General features: G+C 34.0%; 1 protein-coding gene across 9 annotated transcripts in view; it reads left to right on the top strand.

The window, feature by feature from the left end:
• Nucleotides 1-22,994, top strand: part of ADAMTS6 (ADAM metallopeptidase with thrombospondin type 1 motif 6) — a 282,437-nt gene that overhangs the window by 208,229 nt on the left and 51,214 nt on the right. For 8 of the 9 annotated variants that reach the window (XR_011073073.1, XM_068535408.1, XM_068535410.1 and 5 more), the window contains 5 exons: nt 610-712; nt 8,227-8,360; nt 9,995-10,118; nt 10,647-10,727; nt 22,495-22,658. Coding sequence is in view for 8 of the 9 variants with exons in the window: in XM_068535408.1 (XP_068391509.1) it covers nt 610-712; nt 8,227-8,360; nt 9,995-10,118; nt 10,647-10,727; nt 22,495-22,658 (606 nt within the window). In the remaining variant the exon portion in view is untranslated. The remainder of the gene's footprint in view (nt 1-609; nt 713-8,226; nt 8,361-9,994; nt 10,119-10,646; nt 10,728-22,494; nt 22,659-22,994) is intronic. The other variant, XM_068535411.1, reaches the window with a different exon arrangement.

The following is a 22,994-nucleotide window of genomic DNA, read 5'->3' as shown; positions in this document are numbered from 1 at the left end:
TAAATCTTAATAAGTCCGAATTCCTTGAATTTAAAGGTGTTTAGACTTGAGGCCTAGCATTTTGCCCAGTTCATTCCGCATCTTAAAATATGGTTTTTGTCAGGGCTAGACAGTAAACAGCTATAATAGTTGGGATCCAAACCACAATTAATAGTGCTGAATGTCATGTTACAAACCTGCCTCTTGATTTCTTAAAATAAAGAGCTGGGAGTAGCTGTGGCAGCTGGACCTCAAATACTGTTACCGAAAAGGATTCTGTGTTTTACTTTCTTCATCTAGTTTTTATGTCTGTTCATAAGGAGATACCTGATGGATTGATTGCCAAGTGGACTATGACATGCATCTGAGTGTAAAGTTGTATGGAAACTGTTTAACACTTAACTTTGTTTAAGTCACTTCAGTTATTTCTTCTGTGGCTAAGATTACAATTCAGACACTTCAATCAGAATACTGGTTGTAAAACAGTGAAGCAAATGCCAGAATTATAGCCAGAGAATAAGGGAGTGAGCTAATGTGATGGAGTTCAGGCACTTTTAATTTTAGGGACATTGTCCCTTGGTTTTGGTATTTTTCAACAATCATACTATTTATGATTTTATTTTATTTTAGCCATGTCCTTTGGGGGCCCGAGATTTTCGAGAGAAACAGTGTGCAGACTTTGACAATATGCCTTTCCGTGGAAAGTATTATAACTGGAAACCCTATACTGGAGGTAATGTATAACCTGGCAGAGTTTTCATCATGCTTGAGAGCTTTGCAAATATAAAGGAATATATAAATATATACAAACATGCCTGTACATTCATATACATACTAGTAAAAATTAGTGTTTGCAAATCACAGGAAAGTGCTTCTAGTACCATAAAGGTCTCGTGTTTTAGTTTCCCTGTAATAAAGTTAATATGTTAGTACAAATGATCAGAAATCATTTTTTAAAACCCAATTCTATTTAACAAGGTACAAAGTTCCTAGAAATGATGTAAATCCAAATAATATTTCTGAGTTCTTGAGACTTCCTTGGGGTGTATAGACATTATATTATAATAATTTACAATTATTGAATATGTGGAATTATCACCCTAAAAACAAATTATAACGATATAAATCAACTCAAAAGAGGCCAGGAAAATTTGTGTCTTTCTTGGTCACAGACCAAGGATCTTTCCATAGATGATTATTGTTCTTTTTTAGCGAAACATTTTTTGCTCTTTATTTTAGACAAGTATCAGACACTAATTGCTCTGTAAGCACAAGAAGTTTTCTTACGCTCCCAAAATACAAACTAAATTTTGTTAAAATTTTCTCTTAGAAAAATAGAATGTACTCTTAAAAAAACTTTTATTTATTGTTTTTCCAATGTCTTAGTTAGTTTTTTGTTTTTTTTCTTGGCCATGCCACACGGCTCTCGGGATCTTAGTTCCTCAACCAGGTATTGAACCCAGGCCCCAGCAGTGGAAGCACCAAGTCCTAACCACTAGACCACCAGGGAATTCCCCCAACATCTTACTTTGAAAACTTTCCAACATAGAGCAATATCAAAACAATTTTGCAGTGACAACTATATACCCACCACCAAGATTCTATCATTAATATTTTTAATATACTGTCTTTATTACATGTCTAGTCATCTCTCTATCCATTCATTAATTTATTCTATTTTTCAGGTGCATTTCAAAGTAAATTGTAGTCATCAGTATACTTTCCTCTAGATGCTTCAACTTGTATAAGTTTAACCACAGTTCAATATTTATTTTCTTTTTTCTTTTCAGGGAAGATTATGTACAATGAAATGCACAAAACTTAACTGTACTTTCCCTGAGTTTTGACAAATGCATACATACACCTGTAAAACCTTACTGAGTTATAGAACATTACCATTACCTCCAAAATTCTCCTAGTCCTCACTTCCTCCCATTTAGTAGCTGCCTCTACCTACTTCCAAGAGGCAACCAGTTCTGACTTTTTTTCCTTACCATCAATTAGTTTTTTCTGTTACAGAGCTTCATGTAAAGGAAATCATGGCATATTTACTCTTTTATGCAAGGCTTCTCTAAGCCTAATGTTTTTGAGATCCATCCATGTCCTTGCAAACGTAATTAGTTCATTCTTTTTTATTGCTGAGCAGTATTCCATTGTACTAACCAGTTTGTTTATCCATTCTGCTATTGACGGAAACCTGGATTGTTTCCAGTTTTCAGCTGTTATGAATAAGCGGCTGTGAACATTTGTGTATGTCTTTTTGTCGGCATATGTTTTCATTTCTCTTGGGTAAATACTTAGGGGTGGAATTGCTGGGCAATAGGGTAGCTGTGAGTTTAGTTTTAAAAGAAACTGCCAGATGTTTTTCCAAAGCGATTGTACCAGTCACACTCCCATCAACAGTGTATAAGAGTTCTGTTTGCTCCCCATCCTTGTCAACGTTTTGTGTTTTCAGCCTTCTTCTGGTGGGTGTATAATGTTGTCTCAATGAAGTTTTAATTTGCATTTTCTGATCATTGAATATGTTGAGCACGTTTTCATGTGCTTATTGAGCATTTATATATCTTCTTTTATAAAATGTTTGTTCAAATCTTTCACCTATTTTTTTTGAATTTTATTTATTTATTTTTTATACAGCAGGTTCTTATTAGCCATCCATTTTATACACATCAGTGTATACATGTCAATCCCAATCGCCCAATTCATCACACCACCACCCCCACCCCCCTGCCGTTTTCCCCCCTTGGTGTCCATACGTTTGTTCTCTACATCTGTGTCTCTATTTCTGCCCTGCAAACCGGTTCATCTGTACCATTTTTCTAGATTCCACACGTATGCGTTAATATCCAATATTTGTTTTTCTCTTTCTGACTTACTTCATTCTGTATGACAGTCTCTAGGTCCACCCACGTCTCTACAAATGACCCAATTTCGTTCCCTTTTATGGCTGAGTAATATTCCACTGTATATATGTACCACATCTTCTTTATCCATTCGTCTGTCGATGAGCATTTTGGTTGCTTCCATGACCTGGCTATTGTAAATAGTGCTGCAATGAACATTGGGGTGCATGTGTCTTTTTGAATTATGGTTTTCTCAGGGTATATGCCCACTAGTGGGATTGCTGAGTCATATGGTAATTCTATTTTTAGTTTTTTAAGGAGCCTCCATACTGTTCTCCATAGTGGCCGTATCAATTTACATTCCCACCAACAGTGCAAGAGGGTTCCCTTTTCTCACACCCTGTCCAGCATTTGTTGTTTGTAGATTTTCTGCTGATGCCCATTCTAACTGGTGTGAGGTGATACCTCATTGTAGTTTTGATTTTCAGTTTTCTAATAATTAGTGATGTTGAGCAGCTTTTCATGTGCCTCTTGCCTTTGCCTATTTTTAAATTGGTTATTTATCTTTTTATTCTCAAGTGGTTCATTTATCAGATAGGTTTTACAAGTATTTTCTCACAGCCTATGGCTTTCTTTACTTTCTTTGTTTTTCTTTATGTTTTAAATGGTGTTTTGGATGAGTATAAGATTTTAATTTTGATGAATTCTAATTTTTCAGTTTTTTAAAATTTTATGGTCATTGTGTTCTATGTCCTGTCTTAGAAATCTTTGCCTACCTTAACTCAGGAAGATATTTTCTTCTAAAAGCCTATGGTTTTGATCTTTATATTTAGATCTGCAGTCTAAAGATAATTTGGGGGTATGGTATGTATTTTTAGTGTATTTATAGACTCTGTTTTGTTTCATTGATCTATTTGTCAATCCTATGCTGGTACGACACTGACTTGATTACTTTAACTGTAGAGTCTTGGACGTGGGTAGTGTAAGCTCCTCCTACTTTGATCTTTTTTTTTAAGAGTCCTTTGTATATTCTAAGTGCTTTGCATTTCCACATAAATTTTAGAATCAGTTGTTAATGGTTACAGAAGAACATGTTGGGCTTATGATTGTTGTCATGTTGAATCTTTATATCAATTGAGGAAAAACTGATATACTAACAATATTGAATTTTCCAATTTATGAACATGGTATATCTCTCCATGTTTTCCTTAATTTCTCTCAGCTATGCTTTATAGTTTTAGGTGTAAGGTGTAAGGTCATGCACATCTTCTGTTAAATCTATTCCTGAGTAATTTATGGTTTTGACACTATTGTAAATAAAAGTTTACAATTTTTTATTTTCAATTGTTTCAATTGATTTTTATATATTAACTTTGTATTCTGTGACCCTTCTAAATTCCCTTACTAGTTCTAATAGTTGCTTTGTAGATTGTTTAGAATATTCTTGGTAAATAGTCATGTTATCTGGAAATAGAGATTATTTTTTTCAATTTTTGTACCTTTTTATTTTATTTTCTTACCTTAATTCACTGACTTGGCCTTTAGTACAATTTGTGCATGTATTAATTATATGTGTTTTTCTTCTTTATTCTGTTAATATAGTGACTTAGTTGATAGATTTTATAATGCCAAACTGACATTTTACTCCCAGGATAAACCCCATGTGATAATGATTTATTATCTTTTTATTTATTATCTTGTTATTGGGCTTAATTGCTAATATTTGATTAAGGATGTTTACATCTATCTTCATAAGGAATATTGATTTGTAAATTTTTTTCTTGTCGTGTTTTTGATAAGTTTTGGTATCAGAGTTACTCTGGCTTCCAGAAATAGAATCCTTATTTATCTTGAAAGAGTTTGTAGGGTTGATAATACGTCTTCCTTAGAATAGGTTTTACTAATAAAATCATCTAGGCTCGGTATTTTCTTGTGAAAAGAATTTTTTTATTACAAACTCAACTCCTTTAATAGATAAAGAGCTATTCAGATTTTTTTATTCTTATGTCAGTTTTTGAATTTGTGTCTTCAAGAAATTTGCTACTTCCATGTTGTCCAATTTATTTGCAGATAATTGATCATAACATTCTCTTATTATCCTGTTTAGTATCTATAGGATCTGTAGTGGTATACAGTCTTCCATTTCTGCTATTGATAATATGTATCTTCTCTCTTTTTCTTGATCATTCTTGCTTGAAGTTTATCACCTTTATTACTCTTTTCAAAGAATCAACTTTTGGCTTTAGTACTTTTTTTCTAAGTAATTTTTTGCTCTTATTATTATTTGGGGAGAGGGGTTTATTTTGCTGTTCTGCATTCCTAACATTTGATGTATTTTTATTTGCTTCAGTTCAAAATATTTTCTTATTTACACTTATTACACTTATTTACACTTTTTTACACTTTTTACACTTATTTACACTTATTTTCTTATTTACACTGTGATTTCTTCTTTGACCCATGGGTTATTTAGAACTGCGTTATTTTTGTTTCTAAATAGTTGATTTTTTCCAGATTTTTTGTTATTGATTTATCATTTAATTACATTATGATCAGAGAATACTCTGTATGATTTAAATTTTTTAAATAGTTGAAATTTGTTTTATGATACAGCTTATCGTCCAGGTTGATGAATGTTCTATGTATACTTGAAAAGGATGTGTTTTCTCCAGTTGTTGGATATAGTGTTCTATATGATAATAAGGTCAATCTGGGTGATAGTATTGTTCAGATCTTTTATATTCTTTCTGATTTTTTTCTGCTCTGGTTTTTTAATCAGTTCCTGAGAGAAGTGTGTTAAAATCTTCAACTGTTTTATGGCTTTGCTTTTTGTGTGTGGGTGTAGGTTTTTGCTTCATGTATTTGAATCGCTTTTATTAGGTGCATATACATTTGGGTTTGTTTTGTCTTACTGTAGAAGTAAGTCTCTGAAATAGTTCACAGATTTAATAATTAGCATCTAGATAATTGTGTGCTTTGTAAATTAACCCTAAATTCATAATAAGCTTTAACTGAAGGTAATTGGTAATGTGACCTTCCATTCAGAGAATCATCTTAAATCCCTTCTTGAAATAATAACATTACCTCTTCTGAAAACTTATTGTAGCAGAGGAAGCTGAACACATCTTCAGCAATAAAGGAAGAATAAATATATTTGTATTATTATCACACAGTGTAGTGGGCTAAGGAATACAACCAGAGCATTTATGTGTTCTGCCTATCAAATACTACCTTAGATAATTAATACTAAAATTGTGTAAATAAAAGACTCATGTTCTCTTTTTATAGTCTGATGCATAAAAAGCTGCATTAAATTCCAAAGCATTGCAATAAAAAATGGAGAAAGAACTACACTGGGTAGTAATGAAAAAAAAAAAAAATCCCAGTTAGATCTGTGGAAATTTAGAGCAATTTTATTCATGAGAATCTTATAAAAATAAATATAATACCTTGATTATCAGTTCAGGAGGAAATTATTTTATTTATTACTTGTTATTTCTGTGCTCAGTACAGCAAAATGTATCATTAACCTAAGCCTAATAATAACATTATGTTATACAGAAGTTCTATAGCCTGTAGACATTGAAAATGGAAGAAAACACGGACTTCAGCCAGAGGTTGTAAACTGGCAGTTCAGGAACCGTTTTTACTTATATACATGTTTTAGCCTCCACAGTATTTTTGAAAACTTTATGTGAGTTGCCAAGAAGAGTTTATATTTTTAAAATCTAGGTTTCCATCTTCTTTTGAAAAAACAATGTCTGACAATATTGGGCCATCTTCTTACATGACAAAAGTCAACTGTAACAGTGATCTACTTTAATCGATTGTTCTCTCTATAATTTATCATTGTCTCCATCACTCAGTTGGCTTCTCTTTTACTTCACCCCATAGAAACCTGGTTTCTACCTTCACTGAGACCTAGGCATGTCATTTCATCTTTCTGTCTAATTTTCTTTTTTAGAGGTAGTCTTTTTTATTTCAAGGAAATTTTATCAGATCATTATAATAAGGCCAAAGTGTTTTAAACATCATGAAACAAAGGTTCAACAGAAAGTATTTTTAAGTCCTAATTTTAATCAATAATTACATTTTTATAAATAGCTTTTTTATGTTCAGTTTTGAATAAAATAAATCCATATTGATTGCTACTTTTCCAATATACTGAGAAGTTATGATATGTACTTGCTTGTTTTTTTTAAATTGCTACTATTTATACCTATTTTTCACGTCAACCTTGAAATATACACACAGCTATTGAAATACAAATTTCAAGTTACAAAATGAAAATTCTCAAGTTACTATATGCATTTATTCACAATATAAAATTAGATTTTTAAAAAATTATTCAAGTTTATTTCTTTAAGTTTTTATTCAATTTATTTAAACTAAAAAAAGTTTGGGGGGCTTCCCTGGGGGCGCAGTGGTTGAGAATCTGCCTGCTAATGCAGGGGACATGGGTTCGACCCCTGGTCTGGGAGGATCCCACATGCCGTGGAGCAACTGGGCCCGTGAACCACAACTGCTGAGCCTGCGCGTCTGGAGCCTGTGCTCCGCAACAAGAGAGGCCACGATAGTGAGAGGCCCGCGCACCGCGATGAAGAGTGGCCCCCACTTGCCGCAGCTAGAGAAAGCCCTAGCACAGAAACGAAGACCCAACATAGCAATCAATCAATCAATCAATCAATCAATCTTTAAAAAAAAAAAAAAAAGTTTGATGCTATGTAATATTGGGTTGGCCACCTTACGGAAAAACCCAAACGAACTTTTTGGCCAACCCAATATTTATCTTTGATTTATTAATCTCATAAGAATTTTTCAAATTTAATGCTATAATTAATTTTATCTTTGACTTGCTAATCTCATAAGAATTTATCTCCATGCTAGAGCCACTTTCATGGAATATGATATGTTTAAAGCAGGTCTAAGTTTACTTTTATTTTATAATTACCATATCTCTGCTTGAAGTAGCAGTTTTTGTATCGTATTCGGTAACAAGTGATATAATTTGCATAAATTCCTATTTGTCATACAAGGTCATTCTCAAGGACTTCCTAAACTTTATTTTTTTAGTTTTTAAAAATTGCTTTTATTTCATCCATTTTTTTCAACATTCAGTTACCTCCACTGTGATCCCTTTTGACCTAAAATATATTGAAAATATATATGGGAAATACCTGAAATTTTAAAACCTTAAGATTACTCAGCAGGTCCTCCTTCAAGTTGCACAAGCAATGAAAGTAAACATGAAATTTTAGCAAAGAAGAAAAGAAATCTACACATCTAGGTATATAGTCAGAGAGTGATGGTCTGTTATCAATCGTAAATATGCTGTGGATGATACTGAATCACTGTTCCTTAGGAGAACCACTCCATTTATTTCTCTTCTACTATATTTGTCCAGGTGGGGTAAAACCTTGTGCGTTAAACTGCTTGGCTGAAGGTTACAATTTCTACACTGAACGTGCCCCTGCGGTGATTGATGGGACTCAGTGCAATGCAGATTCACTGGATATCTGTATCAATGGAGAATGCAAGGTTGCTCAGATTATGAATTTCATTGCTTTTTGTTGGGGTTTTTGAGACTTTTGTCTTTTTTTTTCTCAGATAGTAGCTCCTAATTAATACTATGCTAATTTTTAATAAAGAGAGCTGCATTTTAATTTAATTTTCAGTAAGGAAATATACATAGTTAAAGGTAGAATTATCCATTCACATTCAAGCACCATGCAAGTGTGATTTATTCTGGTGTTCTAGTTATGTTTATAGGGATTGCTAGAGCTATGAAAATATTTTGGAATTTAATTTCCATTATTCTTCTGTTCTGTTTACAAACAAGATGATAGCAAAGAGGGGGAATGAGGATTCAGCTCATTCATATGTCTACTGTGTGTTCTCAATGAAAGATTATTTGATATATTTCATAGCAAAATATTTCCTCAAAGTGTAAAACAGCTATGCTTTTCCCATTTTGTCTTCTTTTTAAGCATTTATAATGGTTTTCGCTATAGAATTACTCTTACCTTATTAATTCATTTACTTCAGAGAATTAACCAGACCAGTTGGGAATTGCAGGAGCAAATCCATGGTATTTTCCTAGACCTGTGTATGAATCTTATCATAAGAAATTAGCCACAAAAACCACTGTTTTCTTAACATTTTTCCTTGTCTGCTTTTGTTTGACCTTAAAGAGAAGCATAAAACTAAATGCCAGAAACTGAGAAAGATGAGATAAAAAACACTGTCTATTTTAATTAGTCTCATAATTTCTTGCAAGTTTCTGTCCTTCTGGTTAACTTGTCTCCAAATGTATCTGATGTTACACTCTGTGTGTATGTGTGTGTGTGTGTGTGTGTGTGTGTGTGTGTGTGTGTATTTACTTGAAGAAAAAGTTATTTCTGGGACGGTATAAAAATGTTTTTCAGATAACCAAGACCCAGGCACAGGTTATATTCAGACATTGCATGCCTGGTATCAATGGCTAAAAGTCAAATTACAAATTTAAGTGCCAAAATATGCCAAAAATATATGAAGGCCACATTTCTATGATTAAATACAAAATTGAAAGGTAGAATTTCAGCTTCTACAATAAAATTTCATGTTTACATCTCCTTTTTCTTTATGGTAATTTTATTCAGCTAATGGAAACAGGTATTCATTTTTAGAGATTTCCTCAGGCATGAATTCCACAACTAATCCTTGACACTAACACTAACAATTGGATATCCAAAAGAGCCAATGGTTTAAAAAGGGCAAACCATAATGCTCAGTCAAGACTCTTGTTGTTATAACCCTTGTTGTGTAGGACCATATGCCATTTTTTCTTAGTTCTTACATTTCTTAATTGAGGGTATAAGTAAGAGCCCATTGCCAACAAATTACAATATTTTAAGAATTGGAGCCTGGTATCTATAAATGAAGAAGAAGCCTAAGCTAGAAATATAGGTGTACATTCCTGGGGAATCAGAATTTTTTTCTTTAAACTTATGTGTTGAGAAGTGTTAGCTAGAATTACTTAGGGAATGAAGGTAAAAGTGGAAAGAGGAAAGTATTTCCTGTTTAGATTTCCTGTACTGGAAAAACACATAAATAAATAAGTTATATTCATTTGGTTAGTGGGTCCAAGAGTTCCTCCTCTTTTTGACACACTGATTATTCTTCTCCGTTTTCAGCATGTAGGTTGTGATAATATTTTGGGATCCGATGCTAGGGAAGATAGATGTCGAGTCTGTGGAGGGGATGGAAGCACATGTGATGCCATTGAAGGGTTCTTCAATGATTCGTTGCCCAGAGGAGGTGAGTGTGTAGAAAGAACTCTTCCTCACACCTCTGGTGTACTTGGAATAGCCAAAATATTTGATTTCCCCCCTTATTTTAAAAATTTCTTTATTCAGGCAGACAGTGGTTTTTCCCCAAATTGCTTTCAGTCCTTTAAATATTAAATGTGGCTTCAGGTTAGATATTTTAAGGAAATATTATTCCATTTCTACTTGACTTCATTTAGCCACGTTTCTTTAAGATGGGAATTCCCGCAGAGCCTTGAAGTGGGGGCCATGTGTTGAGGGGAAAAAAAAAAAAAAATGAACCAATGTTATATATCTTGAGACTTTAAAGATATCTTGAGATAATTTTAGAGGAAAAGAAACATACTCTTAGATGTATTCATGAACCCAAAGGGGAATTTGCTCGTTATTCACAATTTATAAAGTGCAAAAGAAAGCATGGAAGAATAAGGAAACTGTTATTACTGAATGCTTACTAAACACTCATTTTCTGACGAAAGCTCCAGATGCTGCTTATTACTGGCTGTCTTCTGTGTTCCAGGCTACATGGAAGTAGTGCAGATACCAAGAGGCTCTGTTCACATTGAAGTCAGAGAAGTTGCCATGTCAAAGAACTATATTGGTAAGTAGCATATTTTGCTAGATTTGAAAAAATTAATGAGGAAAAGCACTGCAGTATCATGAAGGAAAAGACATACTGCTTTGAGGTAGAACACTTTCATGTTAAAAAGGAAGAAGTTCCACATGAAAGAACTAAACAAAAAAATTAGTATTTTATAGCTTACTCTTCACTGGGTTAGTTGATTTTTTTTTTTTTTTTCTTTAATTTTTGGCTGCGTTGGGTCTTCATTGCTGTGCACAGGCTTTCTCTAGTTGCAGCGAGCGGGGGCTATTCTTCGTTGTGGTACGCGGGCTTCTCATTGAGGTGGCTTCTCGTTGCAGAGCACGGGCTCTAGGCGCACGGACTTCAGTAGTTGCAGTGCGCAGGCTCAGTAGTTGCGGCACGCGGGCCCTAGAGCGCTTGGGCTTCAGTAGTCGTGGTGCGTGGGCTTCAGTAGTTGTGGCTCACGGGCTCTAAAGCGCAGGCTCAGTAGTTGTGGTGCATGGGCTTAGTTGCTCTGCGGCATGTGGGATCTTCCCAGACCAGGGATCGAACCCATGTCCCCTGTGCTACCAGGGAAGTCCCATAGTTGATTTTTTTAAATCAATTTTAGTGAGGTATAATTTACATATAATAAAATGCATCCGTTATAAGTGTATAGTTCAAAAAGTATTTACAATTTTATCTGTATCTATCTCTATATATAGAGAGAGATAGATATCCATATAAATACCACAACCAAGATGTAGAACATTTCTGTGACTCCAAAACATTCTCTCATTACCCTTTGCAGTCAAGTCCCCCTAGCCTTAGCCTCAGAAAACATTGATCTCTTTTCTGACATATTATTATTTTACTTTTATTTATTCTGGAATTTCACATAAATAGGATCATCTAGTATGTACTCTTATATCTGGCTTTTTTTTCATTCATAACAATGTTTTTGAGATTCATCTATATTGTTGAGTGTATCTGAAGTTCATTCCTTTTTATTGCCAAATAGTATTCCATTGTTTGGATATACCATAATTTATTTATCCACTCACTTGTTGATGGATATTTGGGTCATTGTCAGTCTTCGACTATTATGAATAAAGCTTCTTTGAACATTCATAGACAAGTTTTGTGTAGGCATATGTTTTCGTTTCTCCTGGATAAAAAGCCTAGGAGTGAAATCACTGGGTCATATGATAAGTACATGTTTAACTTTATAAGAAATTAATTAAATTAACTGTTTTCCAAAGTGATTGTATCATTTATATTTCCACCAGTAATGTAAAAGAGTTCCAGTTGCTCTACATCCTGTCAGTACTTGGTATTGTCAGTCTTTTTAACTCTACCCATGTAGATATTTTTTTTGTAAAATATCTAAAACAAATATTTTGCCTGTTTTTACATTTTTTCTTTTTATAAAGTTATGAGTTCTTTATATATTCTAGTTATGTCTTGTTCAAATATATGTTTTATGAATATTTTCTTCGAATCTGTGGCTTGTTTATTTCTATTCTTAATGGTGTCTTTTAATTCTGATGAAATCTAATGTATTAATTTTTTTATGGCTTGTGCTTTCACATCCTATCTTAGAAATTTTGCCTACCCCAAGGGTGCAAAGATTGTCTTCAATGTGTCTTAAAGAAATTATGGGTTTAGCTTTTACATTTAGATATATGGTCCATTTTGAGTTTTTATGTAAGGTATAAAGTAAGGATTGAAATTCAGTTATTTTCACATGGATATTCAATTACTATAGCACCCTTTGTTCAAGAATGTTATTTCCCCCATTGAATTACCTTGACATTTGTGTTAGAGATCAATTGCACATGAATGTATGGATCCATTTCTGTTCCCTGCCATTATGTTCCGTATGTCTGTCCTTAAACCAAAACCACACTGTGTTGATTAATAGAGATTTCCATTAGGTCTTGAAAAGAGGAAGCATTAGTTCCTTAAATTTGTTCCTCTTTCTCAAAATTATTTTTGCCTTTCTAGGTCCGTTACATTTCTATATACATTTTAGAATCAGCTTGTCAATTTCTACAAAAAGAGATTATTTGGAATCTATAGATCAATTTGGGGAGAAGTGACATCTTAAAAATATTGTCTTCCAATACGTGAAAAGACTTACCCGTATATTTATTTAAGTCTTTACATTTGTTCAGTAATGCTTATTTTTCAATGTACATATCTTGCACATATAGATTTTTAAAAAATCTATCACTAAATATTTCATGCTTTTTGATGTTATTGTAAATGATATTGATATTTTAATCTCATATTTGAATTGTCAGTTGTTATACAGCAATTGATTTGTTTTTGTATTGACCTCATGTCCTGTGACCTGGTTATACTCATATATTAGTTCTAATAGTTGCTTTGTACATTTCTTTGGATTTTCAACATAGATTATCATGTCATCCTTCAACAAAGGCAGTTTTACTTCTATCTTTCCAATATTTATGTCTTTTATATCTTTTTTCTTGCCTTATAATAGTGATCAGGACCTTCAGTACAATGTTGAACAGAAGTGAGGAGACTGGACACCTTTTCATTGTTACTTATCTTAAAGGCAAAGAATTCAGTTTTTTGGGGTTTTTTTGGGTTTTTTTTTAACCACTAAATATAATGTTAGCTAGAAGATTTATGTAGATGCCCTTTATCAGGTTGAGGAAGTTCCCTTCTGTTTCTAATTTTGAGAGTTTTCTTCATGAATAGGTTTTGAGGTTTACTGCATGATCAAGTGTTATTTTTTTCCCTCCGTTTCCTGTTAGTATAGTAAATGCTTTGATTGGTTTTCAAATGTTAAATCAATCTAGCATTCTTGGGATAAAAATCACTTTGTCATAAATTTATTATCCTTCCTATATATTGCTACAATTGATTTACTAATATTCTGTTAAGAATATTTGTTTGCATCTATGTTCATGTGGGATATTGGTCTGTAGTCTTTTCTTATAACATCTTTGTTGGTTTTTATATTAGGATAAACCTGTCCTCATAAAGTTGGTTGGGAAATATTCCTTTCTTCTCTATTTTCTGAAAAAGTCTGGGTAAAATTGGTATTATTTCTTAATGTTTGATAGAATTCAACTGTGAAGCCATCTGGGCTGGAGTTTTCTTTGTGGGAAGTTTTAATGAAAAATTCAGTTTCTGTAATAGGTATAAAGTTGTTGAATTCATTGGCATAATTTTGTGCATAATATTCCCTTATTCTGTTTGAATGCCTGTAGGATCTGTAGTGATGGCTCTTCTCCCATTCCTCACATTGGTGATTTATATCTTATTTTTCTTGATTGTTCTAGGGGGGTGTTTATTAACTTTATTGATCATTTCAAAGAACAACCTTTTGGTTTAAATGACTTTTCTATTATTTCTCCATTTTCCAGTACATCGATTCCCACTCCTCTCTTTATTTTTTCCTTTTTGCTATTCACTTTGTGTTTAATTTGTTATTTTTCTAGCTTCTCAAGATAGAAACTTAGATTATTGATCTTAAAAATCTTTTTTCTAATCTAAAATAGGCATTTTGCACTATAAATTTCCCTCTAAGCATTGCTTTAACTTCATCCCATATATTTGATATTGTTTTTTTCCAACACTCAATTTAAAATATTTTATTTACCATATGACACATGACTTAGAAGGTATTATTCAATTTCCAAATATTTGGGGGATTTTCTTAATTCCATTATGGGCAGATAAGGTACTTTGTATGATTTTAGTTCTTTTGTTGAGGTTTGTTTTTACAGCCCAGAATATGGTCTCTCTTAATGAATGTTCCATGTACACTTGAGAAGAATGTCTATTATGGTAGTATTGGGTTTAGTATTCCATATATGTCAATTAGATTAAATTGGTTGATAGTTTTGTTCAAGTCTTCTTCATTTTTATTTATTTTCTGCCTCCTTGTTTCAGCAAATATTGAAAGAATCATGTTGAAATCTCCAACTAGAATTGTGGATTTGTTTATTTCTCCCATTAGTTGTAAGGTTTTGCTTCATTTATTTTCAGAGTTTGTTATTAGGTGTATGGACATTTAAGATTGTTAGATTTTCTTGATGTATTGAGCATTTTATAATTATCATATGTTCCTCTTTATTTCTTTGGTTTTTTTTTTTTTTTTTTTTTGGCTGTGTTGGGTCTTCGTTTCTGTGCCAGGGCTTTCTCTAGTTGCGGTGAGCGGGGGCCACTCTTCATCGCGGTGCGTGGACCTCTCACTATCGCGGCCTCTCTTGTTGCAGAGCACAGGCTCCAGACACACAGGCTCAGTAATTGTGGCTCACGGGCCCAGTTGCTCTGCGGCATGTGGGATTTTCCCAGACCAGGGCTCGAACCCGTGTCCCCTGTATTGGCAGGCGGATTCTCAACCACTGCACCACCAGGGAAGCCCCGTTCCTCTTTATTTCTGATGATATTCTTTGACCCTCGTCTATTTTGACTGATACTAATCTAGCCACCCAGATTTCTTCTGATTAGTGCTTGCATAGTAAATTCTTTTCCATCCATCCACTTTTCACATATAGGTGTTTCTGAACTTTAAATATGTTTCTTTTAGACAACATGTAGTTTGACTCTGATTTCTTGTTGTATCTAACCATCTTTGCTTTTTCAATTACAGTCTCTAAATGGGGGGCTTGCCAAACTTTTTCTGTAAAGGGACAGATGGTAAATATTTTCAGCTTTGTAAAGCTTACAGGACATGAAGTTTCTATCTCAGCTATTCAGTTCTACTATTGTAGTGTGAAAGCAGATACAGATAATACATAAATAAATGGGTATGACTGTGTTACAATAAACTGTATTTACAAAACAGGTGGTGGGCCATAGTTTCTCAGCTCCATGTCTGGATCATTTATATTTACTGTAATTATTAAAATCATTGGGTTTAAGTCTACCATTGTGCTATTTTTCTATTTGTTCCATGTATTTTTCCCTTTATTCTCCTTTTATGTCTTCTTTTAGGTTTATCAAGTGTTTTATAGTATTCCATTTGGGCTCTACTAATGGCTTATTAGCTATACTTCTTTGTTCTATTTAATTAGTGGTTGCTCTAGAGTTTACAAAATGCATCTTTAATTTATCACAATATACCTTCAAATAATATTATACCGTTTATGTATAATGCAAGATGCTTATAACAGTTTATTTCCATTGTCTTCCATGTTTTGTGCTAATTTTTAAAGACACAGTTTACTTTTTCATATGTTATAAACCCTACAATACATTGTTATTATTTTTGTTTTAAAGAGTCAGTTATCTTTTTTAAAAATTTAAAAATAAGAAAAATTATTTTCTATTTACCTACATATTTATTGTATCTGGCATACTTTCTTTGTGTAGATCTGAGCGTCCATCTGTATATATCTTCCAGTTTTTTCTCATTATATTTGTTTTCCTTTAAAATCCTTGAGTATATTTATAATAGTTGTTTGAGAGTTATTTTCTGCTAATTCCATAATTTCTGTCATTTCTGAGTCTGTTGCTTTTACTTGGTTTTCTTCATGGTTTGTACCACGTCTTCCCCTTTCCTGCCAGTTGTAGTAGTTTTTCATTGGATGTTGTACATTGTGAATATTTTTTTATTGAGAGTCTGGATTTTGTTGTTGTTGTTTTTTCCTTTAAAGAGTGTTAACTAACTTGTTGATGAGCTTGATATCTTTGAGGCTTGTATTTGAGTTTTGTTTAGGTGAGTCCAGAGTAGCCTTAATTCTAGAATTGCTCAGCCCTACTAAAAAGGCATGATTCTCTGCTGAATGCCCTAGTGGTTGAAACTCTCTGAATTCTTTCTCTAGAAATTTTTCTGCTTGTGGTTATCTAGTTTTTTGTTTTTGTTTCTGTTTGTTTGTTTTTTGGTGTTTTTTTTTGGCCTGGCTTCATGGAATTTTATCCTATGCATACATGGATTACTATTCAGCAGCAGATTCCCTCCTTTTACTCTAATTCTCTGGTTCTGCAAATTCCAGTTATCTTAGCCTTCCCAGTTTCTGATCTCTGTCTCCTTAACTCAGTGAGACCACCATCCTCTGCTTGGGTTCTCATGGTCTACACTGACAGAAAGTGCCTCCAGGCAGGAAGCTAGGGAGATTATATGGCTCACCTTGTGTTCCTTTTTGCCTGTGTCACAGTCCTGCACAGTCCTGGCCAATGTCTAAAAACAGCTGATTCATATATTTTGTGAGTTTTCTAGTTATTTATAATTGGAGGGCAAGTCCAATCCCAGTTATTTCCTCTGTAAAGAAGTGGAAATTCTGTTTATTTGATGTTTGATCCCTTGAGACAGATTTAGACTCTGCAGAGACCCTTATGAAATCTGGTTGAGTTCTTATTCCCCTTAAAATACCACCTCTTTTTCCTTAAATCTTTTAAAAATAAGACTATATCTGGGGCGTCCCTGGTGGCGCAGTGGTTGAGAGTCTGCCTGCCAATGCAGGGGACACGGGTTCGAGCCCTGGTCTGGGAAAATCCCACATGCCGCGGAGCAACTAGGCCCGTGAGCCACAGTTACTGAGCCTGCGCGTCTGGAGCCTGTGCTCCGCAACAAGAGAGGCTGCGATAATGAGAGGCCCGTGCACCGCGATGAAGAGTGGCCCCGACTTGCCACAACTAGAGAAAGCCCTCGCAAAGAAACGAAGACCCAACACAGCCATAAGTAAATAAATAAAATTAAAATTTAAAAAAAAAAATTCATAAAAAAAAAAAAAGACTATATCTAGAATGCATCTTTAGGTAGAATACCAGTATCATCAGGCTCCTCCTTCCTTTATTTAGGAAGACTCCTTTATTTTTACACCATAATTTTGGATTCTCTTCTGCATCAGCAAGAATCAAAACAAAAATAAGACATCAGATGTTTTCCCTTTGATAATTCTTTGTCCATAATGCCACATCCTCCTCCCTTAGCAAATTCTTATTCAGTCCTTCTTAAATGTTTGGTGTTTTTCTGAACTACGTTATGGTACCAGCAAAGGTGAGTTAGGATGCCTTAAGTGAGTAGATGGGAAAATGGAAAGTGAGAGCTTAAATTGAAGGAGAATTCAAAGCTGCTAGAGGTTTTGTTTTTATTTTTGTTTTTACTGTTTCATGTGATAGAGGCTCAGATGTCCTTATATAACCAAGTAATTTTGATGTTTCAAATGAGACAGACTATTACTGTGAGAGTTGAAAATAAAAAATTTTAAATACAAGACAAATTTAAGACTAAATAATCCTTAAATTTGGTTAACATGTTCTTATCTCAAAAGATTAATTAGATTTATTTTTGACAATCAGATGAATTTTATAACATATGTGAAGTCAAGAAAGTACAGATATATTTGCCAGGCAGATGGGGGTGGGGGGAATGAAAATGGTCTATACTCTTAAGGACAAGTGGCAGAGGTCCAGAGAGTCAGAGACTCTCTGCATCCTGACCCTTTTAGTCCTTTGGGCCTGCTTGTTTATCTGGCCTGATAAAGTTTTTGAAGAAGCTAGCATACTAACAAAAAAATTAAACTGACGTGTCTGTCACTGTCAAAGCATGATAATCATTATCAAAATTATCACTCATTTATTTATAGAAGTTTTTGTATAGTAGTGCTAATAACCCTTTTTCTATCACATATTTTTAAACTTTTTTATATGTTTTTTCCTATAGAGGTTTAAAAAATTATGCATGCATATCTACTAATCTTTTTCTTTATACTTTCTGAGGTTTTGGTCATGCTTAGAAAAGCTTTTCAATACCCCAATATTATTTTTTAAAAAGTACTCTTACATTTTCTCCTACCACTTTATGATTTAACTATGTTTACGTTTAAATATTTACCCATCTGGCATTTATTCTTTTCTCTCTTTTTTTTAAACTTTGTTTTTGTTGAGGTAAGATTCAAATAACATAGAATTCAAACATTTTTAAAGTGAACAGCGTACTGGTATTTAGTACATTCCAAAATATTTTCATCACCCCAAAAGGAACCCGGTGCCCATTAAGCAGTTACTTCCCATTCCCTAGCCCCTGGCAACCACCAATCTGCTGTTTGTCCCTATAGATTTACCTTTTCTAGATATTTCTTGTGAATAGATGCATAAAATATGTGACCTTTTATGTCTAGCCTCTTCCACTCAGTGTAAATTTTTTTTAGTCTCATCCTCATTGAAGCATGTATCTTCATTCTTTTTTATGGCTGAATGTTATTCCATTGTATTGTATATACCCCAATTTGTTTATCCAGTCATCCATTGATGGACATGTGGTTGTTTCTACCTTTGGCTATTGGGAATAGTGCTACTATGAACATGTATGTACATACATTTGTTTGAGTACCTATTTTCACTTCTTTTGGATATATACCTAGGAATGGGGTTGTGGTATCTATTCTTACATAAAGAATGAGACAAATTCAGCACTTTTTTTTTTTTTTTTTTGGCCAAAAAGCTAGTCTTTTGTCTTAGTTCCATTTCTTGTTATCTTTCCTTTACTAATTTAGGATGCTTCCTTTGTTATATATTAATTCCCATATATACTTTTGTTTATTTCTTAACTGTCCATTTTTTTGTATTGTTCTGTCCATCTGTGTGCCATACCACAGGTTGTTCCCACCCCATATTTGTATAATTACCGTTTTAATATTTGGACAGGAAAATCTGCTCCCTAACCCCACCTCCATCCCCAGTTATTCCTTTAGTCATAATTTCCCTTGGTAGTTCCACATTTTTATTCCTATAGGTAAGCCTTTCATTCCTTTCTATCAATAACATTATAAATACTTAATATCTTCTTGACATTCACATGGAAAATTACTATTTTAATTTGTGCTTAAGAAAATGGTCAAGAATCCCATCTCTACATCCAGCACAGCAACAGTACCCTTGGTTGAGTTTGCAACAGACTACTATCATCCAAAAGGATCTATCTAGTTTCTATAGGGGCCACACAAGTGAAGTAAATAGGTATATGGTAGAGACCACCACCCCTGCACACTTTAAGACCTTATGGGTAGCATTCACCTCTGGCAATCCACACTCCCACCGCCCCCACTCCAAGATGCAATATTGTTTGTAGTTTACTGTTTTAGCTGGGGGAAGGAGAGAAGTTTCAGAGACTTCAACCTGGTCTTCCCCACTGGGATAGGTGTTATTTTACAGATCAAGAGATAAACGTGAAGGTTATGCCAGCTACCAAGTATACTGTTTCCATTTTAAATTCACGTCTGAGAGAAATGACCACTGACAGCATTCATGGACTCAGTGGACACTCTGTGAGCTAGACCTGGTTCAAAATTCCTTTTATGACTTTACTTCTACGTGCCCTTATCCTAAACAAGGGGCACCATTTGCCACTTCAGGTCAACTCAGTCCCTGTGCCCAACAGTCCTCAATATATTTGGATTTTCCCTTTCCCTGCTGGTAATGGCTTTTATGTCCTTTGAGGAAAGACAAGGAAAAATTACCACTGAGTGCTGTGGTGTTGTGATGTTGTAGGATCCTATCTCCTAGTCACCCAGCCTCTGCTTAAGCTCAGTAGGTCTGGATCAGAAAAGTGCCCATCTCTTGGGCCCCTTGGAAGACTGTATTCTGTTAAATATCTCCATGACTGCTCCTGACTGCCATGCTAATTTGTTACTGTTTGTGATAACTGTGCCCACCTCCATTCTAATGGTTACGCCATGCCTCCTGGCCTCTAGTATGTTGGGATCATCCCTATTGCTGTCTGTGAGCCCAGTTCTGTAATGACAGTTCCAAGCTTAAAGAGAAGAGCATCTCAGTGATGCTGGTGCCTGTCTCACCAGCACATTCTTTTTTTTTTTTTTTTTTAATTAATTAATTTATTTATTTATTTATTTATTTTTGGCTGTGTTGGGTGTTCTTTGCTGTGCGCTGGCTTTCTCTAGTTGCGGTGAGCAGGGGCTACTCTTCATTGCGGTGCGGGGCCAATTCTAATATGCTATTAGATTGCTATAATATGTTATTAGATACATATCTGGAGCGCAGGCTCAGCAGTTGTGGCACACGGGCTTAGTTGCTCCGCGGCATGTGGGATCTTCCCGGGCTGGGGCTCGGGCCTGTGTCCCTTGCATTGGCAGGCAGATTCTTGACCACTGCGCTACCAAGGAAGCCCCAGCACAATATTGTTCTAATAAATGGAAGGTCTTTCAGGCCCTTGTGTAGAATATAGTCAGCTGATAGGGTTTTTGCCTTATATACTATATCCACTTTTGAATGTCCACTTCTGTGAACTTTTGATCCCTTCCTCTTCTCCCTGCTTCCACCTCCTGCTGATAAATGCTACCAGGCCCTGCAGCACCACAGTGCTCTCCACAACCATTTGGGAATTTTTATTGAAAGTCACTAAATCTATAGCTTAATACAGGCAAAACTGAGTCTTTACAAGAACAGGTTATTTCTCTCCACTTGTTTAGATCATCCTTGATGATTTTTATTGAAATTTCATAATTTACTCCACTAAGAGTTTGCCTGCCTTTTGATAGAATTATTCCTAAGTATTTTTATATTTTACGTTGCCACTGAGAATGTCCTCATTCAAAACTGCTTTATAACTGCTCTTCCTGATGTAGTAATACAACTGACTTTCATATATTGATTTTTATATCAAAACTTGCCAAACTTCCTTATTAAATGTCTTATTTTTCTATAATTTCTTTTAGATTTTTTACATTAAGATGAAAATTATATCATCTGCAAAAAAAAAAAAAAAAAAATGAGTCTTTTGGCTCTTCTTTTCCTTCCTTATTGCCTTTATTTCTTTTTTTCCTACTCTGTTACACTAGCTAGATCCCACAGTCAATGGTTGAATAGAAGTGATGGTAACAGGCATCCTTAACTTTTTCCTGATCTTAAAGAAAATGCCTTCAACATTACATCTTTAGGCTTGATGTTTACTATACATTTTTGTTTGAGTGTTTTTGTTTGCCTTGTATAAAATTAATGAAGTTCATGCTTTCCTAGTTTACTAAAATTTCTTTTAAATCATATATGAATATTGAACTTTTAAAAATGCTTTTTCTGCATCTATTAAGGTAATCATCTGCCTTTCTTCCTTTAATAATATGAAAAAGTATATTAATTGATTTTCTATTATTAAACCAGCATTGCAATCCTAAGACAAGCTTACCTTACTTCTGATGTATTAACTTCTATATTACCTTATGCCAATTGCTAATATTTTATTTAATTACTTACATTTTGCATGTTTGTTCAAGAGTGCTGTTGTTGCATAATTTTGATTTATTTGACTGGCCAGGTTTGAACATGAAAATGCTGGACTCATAAAATGAGATTGGACGTATTCTCTTTCTCTATCCTCTTGGAAGAGTTTTGTGAAAAACTGAAATTATTTTTTCCTTGAATGTGTGGTAGAACTACTCTGTACAAAGTTGTCTGAGTCTGATGTTTTCTTGTGGGAAAATTTTTATTGACTTTGAATCATCTGCATTTTTTGGTATTTTCTGAGACACTAATTCACTGGCAGGTGAATCACAGTACTTCTACTTTACCAAATTATATAGCATCATTATCTATGAGAAAGAATGTACTTACTGAATTTCTACCAAATATTTCTGTTTCTGTGGTAGAATTCCTGGCACCTCATTAGAAATCACTTCACAATGTATATCTGAGTAACAAAAAATAAATTGTTGGTGTTGTCTGTAAAAAAAAAAAAAAGATTCCCATCTCTAAATGGAAATAGATATTCATTGTACACGTCAGTGCAATTATTAATGAGTGACATTGTGGTAAATGAAGTTTCACATTTTTAGGTAGACAGTGATTTTTTTTTTTTTTTTTTTTTTAGCTTTAAAATCTGAAGGGGATGATTACTATATTAATGGTGCCTGGACTATTGACTGGCCTAGGAAGTTTGATGTTGCTGGGACAGCTTTTCACTATAAGAGGCCAACCGATGAACCAGAATCCTTAGAAGCTTTAGGTCCCACCTCAGAAAATCTCATTGTCATGGTAAATATGCCTTTGCTGCTTCATTTCTAATCTTTGTAATCTGCCCTGTGAAGTAGGAAGGGGCAGGCTTTATCATCTGAAATTAAAGTGGTGAAATTAAAGTAAATAAAGGTAAAATGGTATGCCCAATGGTGTAAAAGTCTGTGTAAAGTTAAGACCATAGTGCTCTTTCCATATGACTGGTCTTTTCAATGCCTGCTTGAATAATATTTTTATAACCAAATAAGGCAACTGAGAGAAATGGCTCCAAATTACCCATGAAAACGGAAGTAGAAAATTCAATATAACTGCATGTGTTCTAAAAGTTGTCTTAAATTTCCCTTAAGACTTACATTG

Source organism: Eschrichtius robustus, chromosome 2, assembly GCF_028021215.1.
Source record: "Eschrichtius robustus isolate mEscRob2 chromosome 2, mEscRob2.pri, whole genome shotgun sequence".
NCBI lineage: Eukaryota > Metazoa > Chordata > Mammalia > Artiodactyla > Eschrichtiidae > Eschrichtius > Eschrichtius robustus.
This window is presented reverse-complemented; position numbering and strand designations above follow the sequence as displayed.